The following is a 20,258-nucleotide window of genomic DNA, read 5'->3' on the forward strand; positions in this document are numbered from 1 at the left end:
AGGCAGCGAGACATGCGAAGGGAGAGTGAGAGATGGGAACAAGGTGTGCTCCTGGTGATAGGGTCTGTGAGGTACAGACTCCAGGACACAGTGCAGGTGGACAGGGAAGATGAGGCTCCTCTGACTGAGACCTCACTGCCTGAGGCTTCCGGTGTGGGGGGGGGTTCCTTTACCCCTCACCTTAACCTAGAATCCCACTGCCCCATTCTACAGAGAGAAAGCTAGGGCAGGGAGGGAACAAAGCCATCCTTCAGAGATGAGCACATGCGTGTCCTGCCAGGTAGTTTGGTGGCCAATGCAGGGAGGACACTGTTGTGGCCAGGATGGGCTTGGGGATGGGTTCCATGTCTACTGGACAGCAGCCACAGTTTCCAGTTTCTACCCAGTTACTAGCACACAACGAGACTTTGAAGAAGTCACTGAATCTGCCTACACGTCAGTTTTTCCATCTGGTTTAATGGTCTTACTGACGCTCCAGGCTCAAGGGCACTTAATTAGGAGTCTATGGGTGAGGGGCATGCATAGATGGGGTTCCAAAGAGCCCTTGAACTTGCAGCCAACTCTGTAAGTGCTGTCAAAGCCCTTCATCCAAAGACTCCCAGGAACACACGTGTGGTTGAACAAGTGGGGTTTATTTCTCATTGCAACAAGGGAGACCACACACTGTGGGGAATCGTGGGGTGTCTCAGTAAAAGGGAGTTCAAAATAGGATTTGGGCTTGTGTTAGGTGACTTGGGGGAGGGTTTAAGGAAGCAGGGCTTTGCTTTAGATAGGAAGTGGAGGCAATTCTATAATTGGGCAGCTTAATAAATCTTATCGAGAAGGAGGGCAGACTAGCTAGAGTGGAGGCTGAAGCTGTAATTGGGAAAGAAGCAGCATAGTAACCAGGCCAGGGGGACATTTGGTTATTTCTGTGGTTTGGACAACGCTCATGTGTCTGTGCTCAGACAAGATTATAGACCGGTCTTAATTTTGTCTTGATCCATCATGGTCACAGAGCAGCCTTGTCTGATATTGATGTTTTGTGAAATTGTTCATGTTCAGAAAGAGGACATCAAGCCCTAGCTATGGGTGCCAGACCAGCTCCCAGATAGCAAGGGCTGTTTTTCCCTTTCTCGGTGTGCTCTTAAGGAGAGGGCTCTTGGCTTTCATCAGATGTTCTGGGAGATTCAGAATTCCACAGAGAAACATGCTTAATCTCTAAAAGCATCTGTAGCCCAGATAGACTTTGAGTCACAGATATCTGCCTATAGATGGCCCCCCGGGTTGCTTATCACATCTGAGCCTCAGTTGCTGCTTCTCTAAAATGGGCAGTTCCTATGGCAGTGTGATACCGTGTGTGGGAGTGGGTAGCCACTAGCAGAGGCTCTGACAATGGTGAAATTAAATCACTCTGTAAAAACCAGTCTTTGTGAAATTAAATCCCTCGACCTTAAAACCACCATGGACTATTGGATGTCAGCAAAAAAGACTGTTTGGTTTCTTTTGTAAAGATCAGCTTTTCTTCTTTGTGCTTTTTTAAAAGTCCTTTTTACAACATCAATGGAGGGGAATTTGGCATCTAATAAAAATGGATGTGTTTCTCTTTCGTCCCAGCAATCCCACTTCCAGCAATTTACCCTGAAGATACACCTCCAACAATGTGAAAATACAAATGCACAAGAGTAGTCATTGCAGCATGGTTTATAATTGCAAAATATTGGAAACAATATCAGTTCCTATACATAGGCAGTGATTTAAATAAACTGTGGTACAGTCACACGATGGAGCTCTATGCAGCTGCAAAATGATTGAGGAAAAAAAATCTATGAACTGATGAGGAGTGATCTCCAAGCGATACTGTTAAGTAGAACAAGTGCAAAAAAGTATGTATAGTATCCAAGCCTTCATGTAAGAAACAAGATGATATAAGAAAACATATGCATATTTGCTTATCTTTACAAAAATAAACACTGGAAGGATAAAGCAGAAACTATTGAGACTGGTTGCCTAGAAGGAGTGGGTAGGAATGGGATGGAAGGAGGAGGACAGAGAAGTGACACTGCTATGAGTATACCTTTTGATCTAGTTCTGACTTTTAAAACCATCTTAGGGCCAGGCGCGGTGGCTCACTCCTGTAATCCTAGCACTCTGGGAGGCTGAGGCAGGTGGATCGCTCAAGGTCAGGAGTTCGAGCCCAGCCTGAGCAAGAGCGAGACCCCGTCTCTACTAAAAATAGAAAGAAATTATCTGGCCAACTAAAATATATATAGAAAAAATTAGCCGGGCATGGTGGTGCATGACTGTAGTCCCAGCTACTCGGGAGGCTGAGGCAGTAGGATTGCTTAAGCCCAGGAGTTTGAGGTTGCTGTGAGCTAGGCTGATGCCACGGCACTCACTCTAGCCCAGGCAACAAAGCGAGACTCTATCTCAAAAAAGAAAAAAGGCCGGGCGCGGTGGCTCACGCCTGTAATCCTAGCACTCTGGGAGGCCGAGGTGGGCAGATCGTTTGAGCTCAGGAGTTCGAGACCAGCCTGAGCAAGAGCGAGACCCCACCTCTACTAAAAATAGAAAGAAATTATATGGACAGCTAAAAATATATATAGAAAAAATTAGCCGGGCATGGTGGTGCATGCCTGTAGTCCCAGCTACTCGGGAGGCTGAGACAGGAGGATCCCTTGAGCTCAGGAGTTTGAGGTTGCTGTGAGCTAGGCTGACGCCACGGCACTCACTCTAGCCTGGGCAACAGAGTGAGACTCTGTCTCAAAAAAAAAAAAAAAAAAGAAAAAAAACCATCTTAGTTTTTCATATACTTTACAAATAAATGAAATTAACAAGGATGGGGGAAATTACTGTTAGTGAAAATGTAAAATGGTGCAGCAGCTGTGGAAAACAGTATGAAGGGAAGTTCCTCAACAAATTACAAAATAGGCTGGGCTACTCAGGAGGCTGAGGCAGGAGGATTGCTCGAGGCCAGGAGTTCAAGACCAGCCTGAGCAAGGGTGAGACCCCATCTCTACCAAAAATAAAAAAATTAGCTGGGTGTGGTAGCACGCACCTGTAGTTCCAACTACTGAGGAGGCTGAGCCAGGAGGATCTCTTGAGCCCAGGAGTTGGAGGTTGCAGTGAGCTATGATGACGCCACTGCACTCTAGCCTGGGTGACAGAACAAGATCCTGTCTCAAAAAAAAAATTAAAAATAGAACTACCATACGATCCAACAATCCCACTTCTAGGTATATATATCTAAAAGAATTGAAAGCGGGTCTCAAAGAGATATTTGCATAGCCATTTTCATAGCAGCATTATTCACAATAGCCAAAAGGTGGAAGCAACCCAAGTGTCCAATGACAGATGAACAGATAAGCCAAAAGTGGAATGTACAGTCAGCCCTCCATATCTGTGGGCTCTGCGTCCATGGATTCAACCAACCAGAGATCAAAAATATTCAAAGAAAGAAGTGTGTTTGTACTGAACATGTACAGACATTTTTTTCTTGTTATTATTCCCTAAATAATATAGCATAACAACTATTTATATAACATTTACATTGTATTGTGTATTATATGTAATCTCGAGATGATTTAAAGTATACCAGAGGATGTGCATATTTTAAATGCAAATATAATACTATGCCATTTTATATCAGGAACATGCGCATCCATGGATTTTGGTATCTGAGGGGGGTCCTGGTACCAATTCCCCATGGATACCAAGGGATGACTACACGTACCATGGAATATTATTCAGCCTTAAAAAGGAAAGACACATGCTATACCATGGATAAATCTTGAGGACATTATGCTAAGTAAAATAAGCCAGTCACAAAACGGCAAATACTATATAATTCCACGTATAAGGAGTATTTAGTAATCAAATTTGTGGAGAAAGTAAAATGATGGTTGCCAGGGACTATGGGGAGGGGACAATGGAGAATTAGTGTTTAACGCCATGGCACTCTAGCCCTGGGCAACAGAGTGAGACTCTGTCTCAAAAAAAAAAAAAATAGTTAAGGTGGTAAATTTTATGTGTACTCTACCACAATTAAAAAAACATGCTCAGTGAAAGAAACAAAACACAAAAGATCACATATTGTATGATTCCATTTATATGAAATGTCCAGAATAAGCAAATCTATAGAGACAGAAAGTGATTAGTAGTTGCATAGGGCTGCCAGGGAGAGATTGACTGCTAAAGGGCACGAGGTTTCTTTTTGGGGTGACTGAAATGTCCTAAAATTAGATTGTGGTGATTTTTACACAAGTCTATAAATATACAATTGCATTGTACACCTAACACGGATTAATTTTATGGTGTGTAAGTTACATCTAAATTAAGCTATTTTTGAAAATAAATAAATAATAACTATAGTAACTGATTTTTTTTAATTTTTTTTTTTTTTGAGACAGAGTCTCACTCTGTTGCCCAGGCTAGAGTGCCGTGGCATCAGCCTAGCTCACAGCAACCTCAAACTCCTGGGCTCAAGCGTTCCTCCTGCCTCAGCCTCCAGAGTAGCTGGGACTACAGGCATGTGCCACCATGCCCCGCGAATTTTTTTAGTTGTCCATATAATTTCTTTCTATTTTTAGTAGAGACGGGGCCTCGCTCTTGCTCAGGCTGGTATAGTAACTGATTTTAACTTGTAAATTAAAATAAGAATCCATGAGTCCCAGAAAAAAAGAAGAGAGAGAGAGAGAGAGAGAGAGAGAGAAAGTGAAAGCTATTCCTTACGCTAAAATCCCAGCTATACACGTAAAAGAAAATAATCATTTGGCCACCATCAGAGTAGTAATTACTTCAGGCAAGAATCACCAATGGAAGCTAAACTAGCAAGTAAAAGTTTGAGAAAAAAATGGAGAGTTACATAGTCTCAAAGTATCTCCCTACAAGCTATTGCTTAATTACTAAGGGAAAATAGTAAATTTACAGTGTTGAAAGCTGGAAGACACCAACCTTAACCAAAAGATCAGTGCTAAGACCAACAATTTCGAAACTAACTGATATCTTGAGCCTCCTGATGCACTGAGAACACAGCGTCACTTCTGTGGAATTCCTGCCAAAAATGCAGAATCCAAATCTAATCACAAGGAGACATCAGATAAACCCAAATTGACGGACATTCTTCCAAAGAACTGGCCTATGCACTTCAAAAACATTAAGATCACAAAAGCTGGCCAGGCGCAGTGGCTCACGCCTATAATCCTAGCACTCTGGGCGGCTGATGCGGGAGGATCACTTGAGCTCAGAAGTTCAAGATCAGCCTGAGCAAGAGCGAAACCCTGTCTTTACTAAAAATAAAAGAAATTAGCCGGGTGTGGTGGCGTCCCTGTAGTCCCAGCTACTCGGGAGGCTGAAGCAGGAGGACTGATTGAGCCCAGAAGTTTGAGGTTGCTGTGAGCTAGCACTCTAGCCCGGGTGACACAATTCTGTCTCAAGAAAAAAAAAAAGACCTGATAACAGAATGTATATCATGACCTAGGATTCCCTTTTCCTATGGAAAGATACTATCGGCATGCCCACTAGAATGGCTAGAACCAAAATGTCAGATAACAAGGATTGATGAGAATGTGGAGAAATGGGACCCTCATACTCTGCTGGTAGCAATGTAAAAAAAAAAAAATCCTTGTTCTTAGGAAATTCATACTGAAATATTTAGTTAAAAGGGCATCATATCTTTAACCACTATAAAATAGTCCAGAAAAAAAATTATTGTGTGCCATTCAAACAAATTTTATACATATACATGTTATATATATGTGTATATATATAGAGAGAGTCAGACATATAGAGACCCAAAAGAGAGTAAATATGTTACTATTTTAAGGCTTGGCATCTTTTTGCCGGTCTCAGAAGTGAAAAAGAGGATCTCATTGTTTTAACTTGCATCTCTTTAATTATGGAGAGGCCATTTAAAATGCCCCGGAAACCATAACCCAGAATGACCACAAAGGCTATGAAATTTGATGTTTCCTGAGGGCCCGCTCGCTACTAAGCTCCAGTGATAAAAATACAAAATATCACATCTGGTAGATGTGAAATGGTATCTCCCTATTGTTTTAATTTTGCATTTCCCTGATAACTAAAGAGATTAGATTATTTTTTCATATATTGTACATATTGGAGATTTCAGGTGTCTTCTGTGAATTACCCGTCTATATCGTATCCTCTGTCCATTGTCTAGTGTATTGTTTATCCTCTTCTTATTGATTTGTTGATGTTCTTTATATGTCCTAGAATCTAGATACTAGTTCTTTGTCACGGACATTGAAAGCCTAGGTGAAAATAATCAGGTCCGTGAAGCTCAGGGGTACACATAGTAAGAATCTTCCAGTATTAAATGCCAGGTCTTACAACTAAGGGAATTATTTCTGGCTGGTGCTGTGGGTTGTTTTTGACTCTACTTGAGTGTGTTTGACAACACAGAAAAAAATTAAAATGAAATTTAATTCATAAAATGTATGGCCTGTATTCTGCTATTAAGGAAAGGAATTGATATTTGTGCATCTGGCCTATGTTATCATTCGTTTTATAAATATATATATATTCTTACTTTGTTAAACATTTTTCATTTGTAATACATGAATATTAATTTACGAGCTAGAACTCCATTTAACTTCATGTTAAAATTTGTTTTAAAAAGAGAGGAGAAGGCTGGGTGCGGTGGCTCACACCTGTAATCCTAGCACTTTGGGAGGCCAAGGTGGGAGGATTGCTTGAGGTCAGGAGTTCAAGACCAGCCTGAGTAACATAGCAAGATTCTGTCTCTACAAAAAAATAGAAAAATTAGCTGGGTGTGGTGACAGGCACCTGTAGTCCCAGCTACTGTGGAGGCTGAAACAGGAGGCTCGCTTGAGCCCAGGAGTTTGAGGTTGCAGTGAGCTGTGATGACGCCACTGCATTCCAGCCTGGGAGACACAGCAAGACCCTGTCTCAAAAACAAAAAGGAAACGGAAAAAAAAAAAGGGAGGAGATTTATACATTTCTCTTCAATTACCGTTGGCATTTCCAAGCAAAGAATTGCTAATCCCACTCTTTTGTTTAACAGAAAGGGACATGGAAATGGATGAATGAACATGATTTGCCTGGCTCCATATAAGCAGGCATTAATCTGATTAGAACCTGTTTTCCTTGGCTGGCCGGGTCAGGGTGGGGTCCAACTTCACCTGGGCTTCCTTCTCCCTTCCACATCATAGCTAAGCATGCAGTAAGTACCCAATAAACACTCCTTTGGAAAAATAGACCTTCTTTAGACTAGGGACAAAGTGAATGCCCAGAAACCTTAGGGTAGCGTAGGTAGGCAGCATATATGCTTAGTGTTGATGCAACTAAAGCCTAATACAAATCTTTGTTGGGGCCACTGTAAGTGCTTTTAAATGCTCCTTTTATAAGTGCTCCGTATTGGCCTCCTTTTGATTCACAGGGACCATTGACTAGTCGCTGGGGTCACCTTCAATGCAAGGTCGAGTCCGGTGGGGAATTAAGCAGGCAAATCAGTTCTCAGCCACAAGCCAAGTGCTCACAGCTAGTCCCTAGGGGGAAGCACAGGCGCCTAATTCGTGCTCCTAGGTGACACAGTCATTACTTATAAATGTTCCTGGCTGGTCCCGGGGGTGGGGAGGCTTGGAAATTCCTTCAGTTCCCTCAAAGGATGGGGAAGGAGAGATCTAGGTTTGTTTTCCCATCTGTGAGACTGGGACACTACACCTCGAGAGGACGTGCGCGGGTGAGCATGTGGGGGAGCAGGGGATTTTCCTCCTCTCTCCCCTATCTTTCCCATCTCAGCTCCCAGCGATTAGAAATTTGGCGATTGGGAACTTTGTTCCTGGACGGCCAAAAAAACCTCCAGACGCTACCGTTCTGGGGCTGGAACGGCCGCAGGCCGGAAAGGTGCGGGCGCGAACGTTCCGCGCGCCAACGTCCTCCCGCGCCCCGCTCCCCTCAAGCCCGCCGCTCCTCCTTCCCTCGATCCTCCCGCTCCCCTCCTCCCGGTCCCCGCCCCCTCCCGCTCTCCCATTGGCCAAACAGGCTGCCGGGCCTCCCCGGGATTTAAAGGGCCCGCTCGCGCCGCGCCGCCCTGGGAGCCGCTGCAGGTCCCGGCCTTGCGGCCTGCGGGGGAGGCTGCCGGGAGGAGGCGGCGACGGTGGCGGCGGCAGCGCGTCCCCGGTCCCCAGGACCACGGCTTCCTTCCTGCCAGGTAAGTCGCCAGTAGTGCGCGCACGGCTCCCCAGCTCCCATCTCTGAGCCGGCCTCCTGGAGCGGATCTGTAGCGTGGGTCCTGGGACCCCCCTCCCCATCACCTTTCCGACGCTCCTTCCTGCTATGTCTCCCACCACCACCTCCATCTCCCTGCAGCCCCCCGGACCTGGGCAGGACTTTGTTGGCGGCCTCTCGCCGGGTGGGGGTGAGATGGGGCGCGCGGAGGATACAGGACACCCTCCACATCCATAGAAGGAGAGATGCACACGGCCCCCAAGTGTCACAGAATCCCCCTCTCTGCCCTCCACATGGAGCGACTCTACCTTGGAAACCAGGGATCTGCCCCCACACCCGACCCCCTCCCCGCTCCATTTGATATAGAAGCCTAGAATGTATTACCATTCGACCACCATCGGACCGGACTGTTCACAGCATTCAAGAGATAGAGGTCCTTCATTCACTGCAGGTCACAGGCTGTGTGTGTGTGCATACATAACCCCCATACGCACACCGTCGGCGGCTCGGTCTGATGTACCTGACGCTCACACCCTCCCCCAGGGCCCCAGTACCATGGCTCTACAAGGGTTGGGCAAGCCCCAAAGTGAAATCCGAGTGCTCAAGTCCGTCCCTTGATCATGGTCTTCCCCATGGACACCTGCTCCCTCTGTGTCCCCTCTTTGGCAGATCTATCCATCTGTCCATCCATCCGTGGGGGTCCACAATGGCCACCTTCAGCCGCCAGGAATTTTTCCAGCAGCTACTGCAGGGCTGTCTTCTGCCTACTGCCCAGCAGGGCCTTGACCAGATCTGGCTGCTCCTTGCCATCTGCCTCGCCTGCCGCCTCCTCTGGAGGCTCGGTAAGTGCCTGTCACATATGTGCCCCCAAGCCAGGCCATATCATATCTGCCACGTTTATCCATACCAAGCCACACCTCACCCTGCCACATCCTGCCATGCCAAGCCAAGCCTGAACATGTCCAGCCCCACCACATCCCACCAGGCTGAGACCCATTCCACCACACCACATCCTACTATGCCTGGCCGCCCACACCAAGCCACATCCTGCCGAGCCATGCCCTTCAGTATCCCTGCATTCTGGGATTCTGAAAAGCTGAAGTTCTTGGATCTTGAAATCCTGAAATGTCTATATATCCTGAGGTGATAAGACTTTGGAAAGCTGATGTCACAGGGTTATGAAATCCCAAAGTACCACGGTTACAGGGTTTGGAGATTCTGACGAGTTGAAAATCTCATATTCTAGGCTTCCAAAGTGTTGGCATTCTGGATTTCTATAATCAGGTCATGGTGAGATTTCTGGATTCTAGGATTCTGGAATGTTTCCACAATCACTGCAGGCTTGTATCTAACTGATAAGATTCCAAGTCTCCGAGGTTTCGACAGGATGCTGAGATTTCTGGAAATCCGAGATTCAAAGGTTCTACGCTTTCCTTTTTCTTTTTCGTTTATTTTAAATGGATGTTTTATTTTTTCCCAGGTTTATTATTTTGAAATTTTTCAAAACTACTGAAAAGTTGAAAGACTAGTACAATAAACACCCATATATATGCATCAACAGATTCTTCAACTGTCAACATCTTGCCACGTTAGCTCTACCTATCTATCTTCCTATCTATCTATCATCTTCCTGAATCACTTGAATAACCTGCTGACATCATGACACTTCATCCCAAATCCTTCAGTGCGTGGCCCCCAAGAACAAGGACATCCTCCCCCACAACCATCACCCCCCCAAGAAATTGGATCTGGATGCGATATTATCCAGCATAAATTGATATTTGAATTTCTTCCAGGGCCCCCCAAATGTCCTTTATAGATGTTTCTTTTCCTTAAACCCAGGCTGTGCCACCCTCTCCAGCCCCCTAACACGTGCTTTGGGCCCGCTGCAATCCTACCACATTCCAACCTTTGCCCAGGCAATGTCCTCTGCCCAGGTCGTCCTCCCCTTCCTACCAGCCCACCAACCTTCCCTTTCTTGTTCTCTCTCTTTTTCTCTCTTCTCCCCCTTTCTCTCTTTCTCTCTCTCTCTCTCTCTCGATCTCTCTCTCTCTCTTTCTCTTTCTCTCTTCCTCTCACCCAAAGGGTTACCATCCTACCTGAAGCATGCAAGCACCGTGGCAGGCGGGTTCTTCAGCCTCTACCACTTCTTCCAGCTGCACATGGTTTGGGTCGTGCTGCTCAGCCTCCTGTGCTACCTCGTGCTGTTCCTCTGCCGACATTCCTCCCATCGCGGCGTCTTCCTCTCCGTCACCATCCTCATCTACCTGCTCATGGGGTATGAGTGTGTGTCCTCATCCTCCCACTGTTGGTGGAAGGGTGGGTGGGTCCCCAGGTCTCTGATGAGCTTGTCCGAGACAGGGAGGGCGTAAGATTCCCAGGAGAAAGAAGGGAGTTTGGAGGAACCATTCCCCTGTGAGGAGGCACAGAACGGGGAGGGTGTGGAGTGTTCCTGGAGAAGAGAATCCAGGAGACTTATGCTTCAAAAGACTGTACTGGACAAGTTGGGCATGGGCTCCCCCTGGAGGGGAAAGCCTGGGAGAATTATTCCTCCATGAGGTTGTGGAGGACAGGGGAAGGCACAACCCTCTTGGCACGTGGATATCCCCCTTCTGTGGTCTCGGAGGCCATGGGGATCATGGGGCCAAGACCAGCACCTTCTTTTCTCAGTGAGATGCACATGGTGGACACCGTGACATGGCACAAGATGCGAGGTAGGTAGTCCCGTCCCTCTCACCTGCCACAGCCCTCCTGCCCCACTCCACACCTCCTAACTGCCCCCACCCTGTGTCTCCCCCACCTAGTTCTCTCCCTCATTAGCCCACCCCACTGGACACACAGGCCTCCCACTCCCCTTGAGTCTGTGTGTCTTTCCACCATGCATTTTCCCCCAAGCCTATCTGTCTCATCTCACGGGTGTGCCTGACTCTCTTGAGTAGGGCATCTGTCTGTCCTGGGCTCACTTGCCCACCTGCCTATCTGACCTCGTGCCCACTTATCCATCCTTGTACCCCCTTTTCCTACCACCTGTCACCTGGTGTGCCCCCTCCCCCACACGCTGACCTGCTCTCTGCCGGTCCACTTGACCATGGGCACCACACATAGGGGCCCAGATGATCGTGGCCATGAAGGCGGTGTCACTGGGCTTCGACCTGGACCGGGGCGAGGTGGGTGCAGTGCCCTCACCTGTGGAGTTCATGGGCTACCTCTACTTCGTGGGCACCATCGTCTTTGGGCCCTGGATATCCTTCCACAGCTACCTACAGGCTGTCCAAGGCCGCCCACTGGTGAGGTCCTGGGTGGACAGGTGGGTAGGGACAGTGGGAGCTGCCATAGGGCAGTGCTCATGGAGCCTTGATCCCCACAGAGCCGCCAGTGGCTGCAGAAGGTGGCCCGGAGCCTGGTGCTGGCCCTGTTGTGCCTTGTGCTGTCCACTTGTGTGGGCCCCTACCTCTTCCCGTACTTCATCCCCCTTGATGGTGACCGCCTCCTTCGCAAGTGAGCACAGCCTTTGAGGCCCCTGCCCAGCAGTGAGGGGGTTGGGTAGGGACCTGGGGTCTCCCCAACTCCGAGCCTGTCTCTTAATGCTTCTGTCTGTCTTCTGTTACTACAGCAAGAAACGCAAAGCCAGGTAAATGAGGGCAGGTGCTGAGGGCGAGTGGAGTGGGGAACGATGGGGGAAGGGGGAACGGGTTCTGTGAGTCTGAGTCTGTCTGCCTGTCCACTCCGTGGCTAGACAGAGACTGTGCTGTCTGTTTGACCAAGCTTGGCTTGGTGACTGTGTGTATGACTGACACTCCAACACATGCCTTGTGTCTGGCTGTCCATCTGTTCACCTGTCTCACCATTAGAAACAAGTTACACGACTGTAATGGAGAGTGACATGTGTGTGTCGGTTGGTGACTCTAGCCTGTCTGTGACTCTGGCTAGGGATATGTTTGGGTTGTTCACCTGTTGGCCACCAACTCCCAGAATGTGGGACTGTGAGTTCTGACTGTGCCATTGTCAATGATGGGGTATGTGGCTATCATTGGATGGTGATGATTCTGGCTTATCCACAACTTTGGCCAGGAATGGGTGTGACTATAGCATATCGTGTGCCTCCCTGTGACTGATTCTGCCTGTGTGTCTGCCCTCTCTGACTGCTTGGTGTTGTCTAGCTGAGGGATCGTGACCGACTATGTGCCTGTGCCTGTCTGCAGGACTGACGATCTGCCTCCGGTTTGACTGCAGGGTTTGATCTGGCTGTCTGAGTGTATGACCGCTCCCCCGCTCCCCGGCTGCTGACTGGCTCTGATGCTGAATGAGTCTCCAAAAGTCAAAGGACTTGACCAGTGTCACCCAGCTAAGCAGCCAGGCATTAATCCCATGCCTAACCTCAGAACCTATGCTTTTTCCAGTGCAGGATGCTGCCTGTTTTTGCCCATGTCTGCTTGACAGCTGGCAGGATGTGCATGTGTGCATGGCAGGGCGTTTGACGGTCTTCATGCCTAGCTCAAAGGGTTTTCAGCCGTCTTCTGGTGGCTGAGTCAGGTTAGAGTGCTGCGAGGCTAGGAGTCTGGTAGTATTTGTGTCTGGGGGTGTGGCTGTTTGAGGGTGCATGGCTGCGAGGCCAGCCCTCTGATGGTGGCTGAGTCTGGTGGTCTGGCCCTGTGAGGCTGCAGGGCCATGCCATGTTATAGGACAGCTCATGCATTCGTTTGAGCCACATGAAACTGACTGCCTGATGGTGGATGTCCGTGTGTGGCTGTCACAGTCCACCTCTTTTGCCACTGCATTTCTGTCTGTCTTGTCTGTGAACAACTCAGGCCAGCCACCGCGGCCTCCCTGACTCTCTTTTCTTTCTCCTCTGCTGCCTTCCTGACCCCTGGGGCCCTAGGGGCACCATGGTAAGGTGAGTCTACAGAACGGGGCTGGGGATGCTGACACGTGGTGGGGTGTCATGCCCGTGCCTGGGCATGATGCCTCTCTCCCCTGCTGCTTCTTCCCCAGGTGGCTGCGAGCCTACGAGAGTGCTGTCTCCTTCCACTTCAGCAACTATTTTGTGGGCTTTCTGTCTGAAGCCACGGCCACGTTGGCGGGAGCTGGCTTCACCGAGGAGAAGGATCACCTGGAATGGTGGGGAGGACTTGGGGCCCCCTCTCCCACAGGGTGCTGCCCAGAGAAGCCACGGGGAGGAGGGAGGGCACTCCCAGGGGAGGGAACGGCCAAGACAAAAGTGTGGCAGTCAGATGTGTTGAGATCCCAAATGGATTTCCATGTCTCTTCTGCCCACAGGGACCTGACGGTGTCCAAACCCCTGAACGTGGAGCTGCCCCGGTCAATGGTGGAAGTTGTCACAAGCTGGAACCTGCCTATGTCTTATTGGCTAAATAACTGTGAGTCGTCAAGTCCTCCCTCCAGCGGAGTTGGTTAACCAGGCCCTTTCACACATTCATACAACAAACATTTACCGAGCACCTTCTATGTGCTAGGCATTGAAGATACATCAGGGATAAAAAACAAAACCCAAATCGCTACCCCGTGGAGCTACAATTTTATAGGGGGAGCAGATAATAAATGAGAGAAAAAAATACACAATAGCTCAGGTGCTATAAAAAAATGATACAGCAGGTAAAGGTGATCCAGGAATGTTGGCAGGATGAAGGGGTGTTGCAATTTTAAATCAATTAGCCAGGGCAAGTCTCACCGAGGAGGTGACATTTGCATGCACGAAGACCCAAAGAAAGTGAGGGAACAGGACTGCAGATATATTGGGGAGGAGTCTGGCAGATGGAGGCAACAGCAGGTGCAAAGGCCCTGAGGTGGGCGCTTGCATGGTGTGAGGAGCAGCCAGGTCAGTGGGGCAGGAACAGAGTGGCTGAGGTGCCGCTGGTAGGAGGTGAGCTCAGAGAGGTCCTTTAGGGCCTCCTGGGCCACAGAGAGGACTTTGGCTTTTTCTCTGAGATGGTAACGACAGCAAGGGTCCGAGCACAGGAGGGAATTGGGTTGTAAGAAGATCCCTCTGGCTGCTCTGAAGACAGACTGAGGGCAGGGGTGAGGACAGAAGTGGTGAGGAGGCCGCGGCAGCAGTCCAGGCCAGCCATGGTGGCGGCGTCGGTGGATGTGGAGAGAAGAGGTCAGATTCGGGTATATTCTGAAGGTGGAACTGACAGGATTTGCTGAGTTTGGATGTGGGAATGCAAGGAGAGCAGATCAAGGGTGATTCCAAGGTGTTTGCCCTGAGGGACTGGAAGAGTGGGGTTGACATTGACTGAACTTGAGGACTGCCGGAGGACCCGATTGAGAGGAAAGATCGGAGATATGCTTCAGGCAGGTGAAGTTTGAAGCCATCATTAGGACTTTATCCCGGAGGCTCCAACAGGCTATGGGTGCCCTCATCCTGCCTAAGGCCCTCCAGGAAGGACAGTAGGAATCTCTGGAGAATCTTGACTTGTTTCTCCTCCCCCTCCAGATGTTTTCAAGAATGCACTCCGCCTGGGGACCTTCTCAGCCGTGCTGGTCACCTATGCAGCCAGCGCCCTCCTGCACGTGAGCGAGGCAGAGCGGGGAGGAGGGCGGGCGGGAGTGGCAGGGCCTCCTCCTCACTGATCTCATTGTCCCCGGGCCCCCAGGGCTTCAGCTTCCACCTGGCTGCTGTCCTGCTCTCCCTGGCATTTATCACTTACGTGGAGCACGGTGAGTGCAGGGCCCAGCCCAGCAGATGGATGGAAGGTTGGTGAGCGGCCCCTGAGGCTAACCTGTCCCGCTTACCTCTCCCCACCACCCCAGTCCTCCGGAAGCGCCTGGCTCGGATCCTCAGTGCCTGCGTCTTGTCAAAGCCGTGCCCACCAGACTGTTCACACCGGCATCGCTTGGTGAGGGTTCAGCCTGGGCAACCTCGTGCCCCACACTCCCCCTCAAAAACATTCCTTCTGTCTCTACCTTGTGTCTCTCTCAGGGCGCCCAGCTTCCTCTTCTGGTGACTGAGCCATCACCGAAACCTCACCTCTATTCACTGGCATCCGACTCTCTAACAGACATTTATGAAGCACCTGTTGTATACACACCTGGCATTCATTTCCCCCAGTGAACATTTATTGAGCACCTACTGGTGCCAGGCACTGTTCTAAGTCTTAGAGACATAGTGGTGAACAAAACAGGCCAAAGTCCCAGCCCTGTGGGACATTTTAACCAGGGAGCCAGTAAATATTAAGAAATAAGTCAGTAAAGTCTAATAATAGTTTGTTAGATTGTGAGTAGTGCTAAGGAAAAAATACATAAGGGAAACGGGATGGGAATTACGGGGGAGGGTGGTTTCTGTTTTAAATAGGGAGGTCAGGGAAGCCTCCCTGGTGAGGTGACTTTTGAGTCCTTTAACTGAAGGAGGTGAGGGAGAGAAGCATTCCAGCCAAAGGACACCCAGTGTGAGGGCCCTGAGATGGGAGCAGGCCTGGAATCTTTGGGGAACAGCGAGGAGGCCAGTGTGGCTTGAGCAGAGGGAGTGAAGGGGATAGTGGGGGCATGGGCCTTCTAGATCATGATAGGAATTTGGTTTCGTTTCGTTTTGTGTTTTTCATTATGTTTGCAATAACGAGTACAGACAACCTCATATTTGTCTCCCACCCGACACCAATGTTCGTCACCATAAAGCCCCGACTCAAAGCCCCACCATTCTTCCTCCTCTGCCTGAAGATGGCATCCCCCCCAACCTGGATGCCCTCATTGTGAATAGCACCCTCACCCTTGGATACCTCTGAGCTCCCATAAGAGCCCCCCTGAACCATCTCTTCCTGTCTTAGGGGGGTAACTGCGGCATCTTCAATCCTGGGACCCACTGTGCCTTGTGTGTCCCCCTGGGGTCCCCTGCTCAGGCAGAGGACAGTGAATAGGTCCAGCTGCCAAGTGTATCCATCTGTCCCCCACAGGGCCTGGGGGTGCGAACCTTAAACTTGCTCTTTGGGGCCCTGGCCATCTTCCACCTGGCCTACCTGGGCTCCCTGTTTGATGTCGATGTGGATGACACCACAGAGGAGCAGGTGAGGTGGGGCCCTGGGCTGGGGGTTTAAGCAGGTATGGTGCTACCTGCTTGTAGGAACCATGAGGACAAAGGCAGGGAGGCCAAGACATGAGCTCCTCATATCATGTTTCTTCGCTTGTGCAGCCAGTGCTCCTTGGTCCTTTCCCGTTGTCCCTTTAGTTGAGTCACACTGGTGGGTTTTTCATTTGGGTGAAGTGTGCAAAATCTGTTTACTTAGTTTACTTATAAAATGAATTTTATAGAGTACAAAATCTGGGTTTTATTTTTTGTTAATTAATTATTTCCCTTCATTTTTGTTTAGGTAGAATTTGCAAGATTTCTTATTTAATTTTTTAAACATATTTTATTTTGCTCAGGATAAGTGTGCAAACTCTGGATCCTGCTACTTTAAAATTTTATTTTAAATGTTATGTGCTATTTTTGTTCATGTTAAGTATGAAAATTCCAAATTTTACTCCTTCTTAAATTTAGAACAATTTTTTTAAATGATGTTTATTCCTACAGCTCTTGCAGAATCCAAGTTTTTGCATCTCTTTTAGCTAGGTTTTTCATTTTTAATTAAAAACAAAACTTTGTGTCTTGAAATTAAAAGCAATTTTTAATTTTTATTCAGTTTGAGTGGGCAAAATTTGGGGTTTTGCTTGGTTTTGTTGTTGTTGTTTTTAGAGAGAGAGTCTTGGGCCGGACGCGGTGGCTCATGCCTGTAATCCTAGCACTCTGGGAGGCCGAGGCAGGAGGATCGCTTGAGGTCAGGAATTCGAGACCAGCCTGAGCAAGAGCGAGCCCCTGTCTCTACTAAAAATAATAATAAAAAAAATTAGCCAGGCGTTGTGGCAAGTGCCTGTAGTCCGAGCTACTCCGGAGGCTGAGGAAGAAGAATTGCTTGAGCCCAGGAGTTTGAGGTTGCTGTGAGCTAGGCTGACGCCACAGCACTCTAGCCTGGGCAACAGAGTTACACTCTGTCTCAAAAAAAAAAAAAAAAAAATAGAGAGTCTCGCTCTGGCCCAGGCTGGAGTGCAGTGGTGCAATAATAGCTCACTGTAACCTTGAACTCTTGGGCTCAACCGATCCTCAGGAGTTCGAGACCAGCCTCAGCAAGAGCAAGACCCCCGTCTCTACTGAAAATAGAAAGAAATTAGCCGGACAACTAAGAATAGAAAAAAATAGCTGGGTGTGGTGGCACACACCTGTAGTCCTAGCTACTCAGAAGTTTGAGGCAGGAGGATCGCTTGAGCCCAGGAGTTTGAGGTTGCTGTGAGCAAGGCTGACGCCACAGCATTCTAGCCCAGGGAAATGGAGCGAGACTCTGTCTCAAAAAAAAAAAAAAGAGAGATCCTTCTGGCTCAGCCTCCCAAGTAGCTGGGACTGCAGGCATGCACACCACACCCAGCTAATTTTCTTAATGTTTTGTGGAGACAGGAGTGGGGTCTCACTATGTTGCCCAGGCTGGTCTTGACCTTCTGGCCTCAAGCGATCCTCCTGCCCCAACCTTCCTCCCAAAGTTCTGGGATTACAGGCCTGAGCCACCATGCTTGGCCGCTTCTTTTTAAATAAAGTTTTTGTTTTATTTTTATTAAGATAGTTTTAAATACTTAATGCATATCACATGGTCAAAAACCAAACAGTATTCAAGATATTCAGGATAGAGCACTCATGCTCTACCCTCTTCCTTCTTACTGGTAATCACTTTTATTCATTTTATAAAAACATCCTTCCAAAGTTTAATCGTATCAAACAAATATAAAAATGTATTTTGAATCCATCTCCCTAGATTTTACCCTAAAGGTAACACAGGAATGACATGGTTCTACAATTCTTGAAAATCTTCCACATCAGTATATAAAGTGTCCTCATTCATTTTTTCCACTGTGAGGAGCTGACACAGTTTAATTTGTCCCTTATTGGTGGACACTCAGGTGATTTCCAGTCCTTTCCTATTGCAAATGATGCTGCAGCAAGAACTCTCCTACCCATGCGGATCCACACAGGTGCAGACAGATTTGTAGGATCTATTCCTGGTAGTCTCGATTCTCAGTGGAGTGGTTACCTTTTTGCCCTCCCACCAGCAATGTGCGAACTTGCCTGTTGCCCCACCAACACAGAGTGCCTCTCATACTTCCTGGATATGCTTGCCAGTTCAATAAGAGGAACATTACAAGTGAGCCTATTTTCATATGTTTAAGAGCTATTTGTTTTTCCTTTACTGGGAATGGCCTACTCACTTCCTTTGGCAATTTTTATCTTTAAAAAATTGATGTCTAGGAACTCTTTATATATAAGGGAAATTATAGGTCAGAGAGTAGGACTGCCTTATTCTGATTTTAAAATGATTTTTAAAGAAGAAAACAAAAACCATATCTGGTCGCCTTTCATATGCACCCAGGCCTTTCTATAGGTAACCTCACTAGGGTTACCATGCAGTCAAAGAAATGTCCTTGAGCAAAGGATGGGTTTTCCTAAGACCCTCTTTTTCCTTTCTGAGAAAGACCATCACCTCTTTCTCTCCCACAGGGCTACGGCATGGCATACACTGTCCACAAGTGGTCAGAGCTCAGCTGGGCCAGTCACTGGGTCACGTTTGGATGCTGGATCTTCTACCGTCTCATAGGCTGAGGCACATCTGTGGACCCTCACAGCTCCCTCAAGACCCCTCTCAGGGGGCCAGCTCTGATGGGGAATGAGGGAAGGCCCTCTCTCTACTCCTTGAACCTTCTCCATCCTTGACACTCCGACACACACGCACACACACACACCATTTCCATGCCTGTCAATCCCCACCCCACCACAAGGCGGGAAGGGGGTGGTCCCTGCTGGGGTGAGGGATGCTTGGGGAAGCAGAGAAGAGGAGATCCAGGGCCTTCCCGCCTTCCTTCTTCCTTTTTATATACAGTTTGTTATTGTCAAATAAAAGTAGGAAATATATAATAGGCTCTTTCTTCACTGCTCATAGGGGAATAGGAGTGAGTGAGGAAGGGGGTACAACATGGATAAAGGTTTGCAAGCTGGAAACCATGAAGAGGGAGCAGATTGTGATTGGTTCATGTTAAATTATGATTGTTCATGATTGGATGATGAGCCCAAAGATGGCAGGGTCCTGGTCCTGCTTGATTTGAGTGGGGCTGGGACAGATTGCATAGTTGGAAATGGGGGTGGGGGGGAGGCTTGATACAAACTGGCAGGAAAACTGAAGGATCCCATTCTGATTGGCTGCTCTGACTGGGACAAGAGAGGTAGGGTTGTGCGTCCTAATTGGTTGAGAGGTCCAGGATGGGTCTGGATTCTGATTGAGTGCTCTGCCTGGGTGCCCACTTATTAAGGGTTGTGGCCTTCTGGTTGGCTCTTTAGGATCAGCATTGGCAGATTGAGGGTCTCCATGTCAACTGGCCAGCAAGGACTGAGGGCCTGGGACTGTTTTTGTTTTGTTTTGTTTCAGACAATCTTGCTCTGTTGCCTGGGCTAGAGTGCCATGGCGTCAGCCTAGTTCACAGCAACCTCAAACTCCTGGGCTCAAGCGATCCTCCTGCCTCAGCCTCCCGAGTAGCTGGGACTACAGGTGCGCGCCACCACGCCCAGCTAACTTTTTTATTTTTAGTAGAGACGGGTCTCGCTCTTGCTCGAGCTGGTCTCGAACTCCTGACCTCAAGCGATCCTCCTGCCTCAGCCTCCCAGAGTGCTAGGATTACACGCGTGAGCCACCGCGCCTGGCCCAGGGTCTGGGTTCTGATTGGTTCTTCTGACTTGAGGTCCGGAGCGGTGAGAATGACTGCTGCTGTTAGGACTGAGAAGTTCTGAGTACTGAAGGGCTTAAAAGGTGGCTGTGGGCTAGGATTTTCAGCGTACGGGATGTCATCTGCCTGTAATATTACCAGTTTCCTTGCATTGGGATTTAAGGTTGGTCTGGAAATTGATTGGGTGAGGTCACAATGCAACGCTGATTTCACTATCAGACGAAGAGAATGCAGACTTTAATGATTCCCCTGTTGTGACTTACTGATAAAGGGATTGGGAAATTGAAACCGAGGCTCCATTGGCTGCAACCTTGCAGATT

At 48.3% G+C, this 20,258-nt stretch overlaps 1 protein-coding gene across 4 annotated transcripts; it reads left to right on the top strand.

Moving 5' to 3' along the window:
• Nucleotides 1-8,055: 8,055 nt before the first annotated feature.
• On the top strand, nucleotides 8,056-19,131 carry PORCN (porcupine O-acyltransferase). Of its 4 annotated transcripts, XM_069463287.1 has the most exons (15): nucleotides 8,056-8,173; nucleotides 8,860-9,032; nucleotides 10,276-10,468; nucleotides 10,861-10,904; nucleotides 11,296-11,477; nucleotides 11,558-11,688; nucleotides 11,804-11,821; nucleotides 13,070-13,084; nucleotides 13,183-13,308; nucleotides 13,468-13,568; nucleotides 14,645-14,721; nucleotides 14,805-14,868; nucleotides 14,962-15,047; nucleotides 16,098-16,208; nucleotides 18,722-19,131. In XM_069463287.1, the coding sequence occupies exons 2-15, from the start codon at nucleotides 8,897-8,899 to the stop codon at nucleotides 18,821-18,823; spliced, it is 1,386 nt and encodes a 461-aa protein (XP_069319388.1). In that variant the 5' UTR covers nucleotides 8,056-8,173; nucleotides 8,860-8,896; the 3' UTR covers nucleotides 18,824-19,131. The 4 variants fall into 4 exon arrangements, with proteins under 4 accessions (XP_069319388.1, XP_069319389.1, XP_069319390.1 ...); XM_069463288.1 differs by lacking the exon at nucleotides 13,070-13,084; XM_069463289.1 differs by lacking the exons at nucleotides 11,804-11,821; nucleotides 13,070-13,084 and having other exon boundaries at nucleotides 8,642-9,032; nucleotides 10,347-10,468.
• Nucleotides 19,132-20,258: the final 1,127 nt, after the last annotated feature.

The sequence above is a fragment of the Eulemur rufifrons genome, chromosome 30 (assembly GCF_041146395.1).
Source record: "Eulemur rufifrons isolate Redbay chromosome 30, OSU_ERuf_1, whole genome shotgun sequence".
NCBI classification, from domain to species: domain Eukaryota; kingdom Metazoa; phylum Chordata; class Mammalia; order Primates; family Lemuridae; genus Eulemur; species Eulemur rufifrons.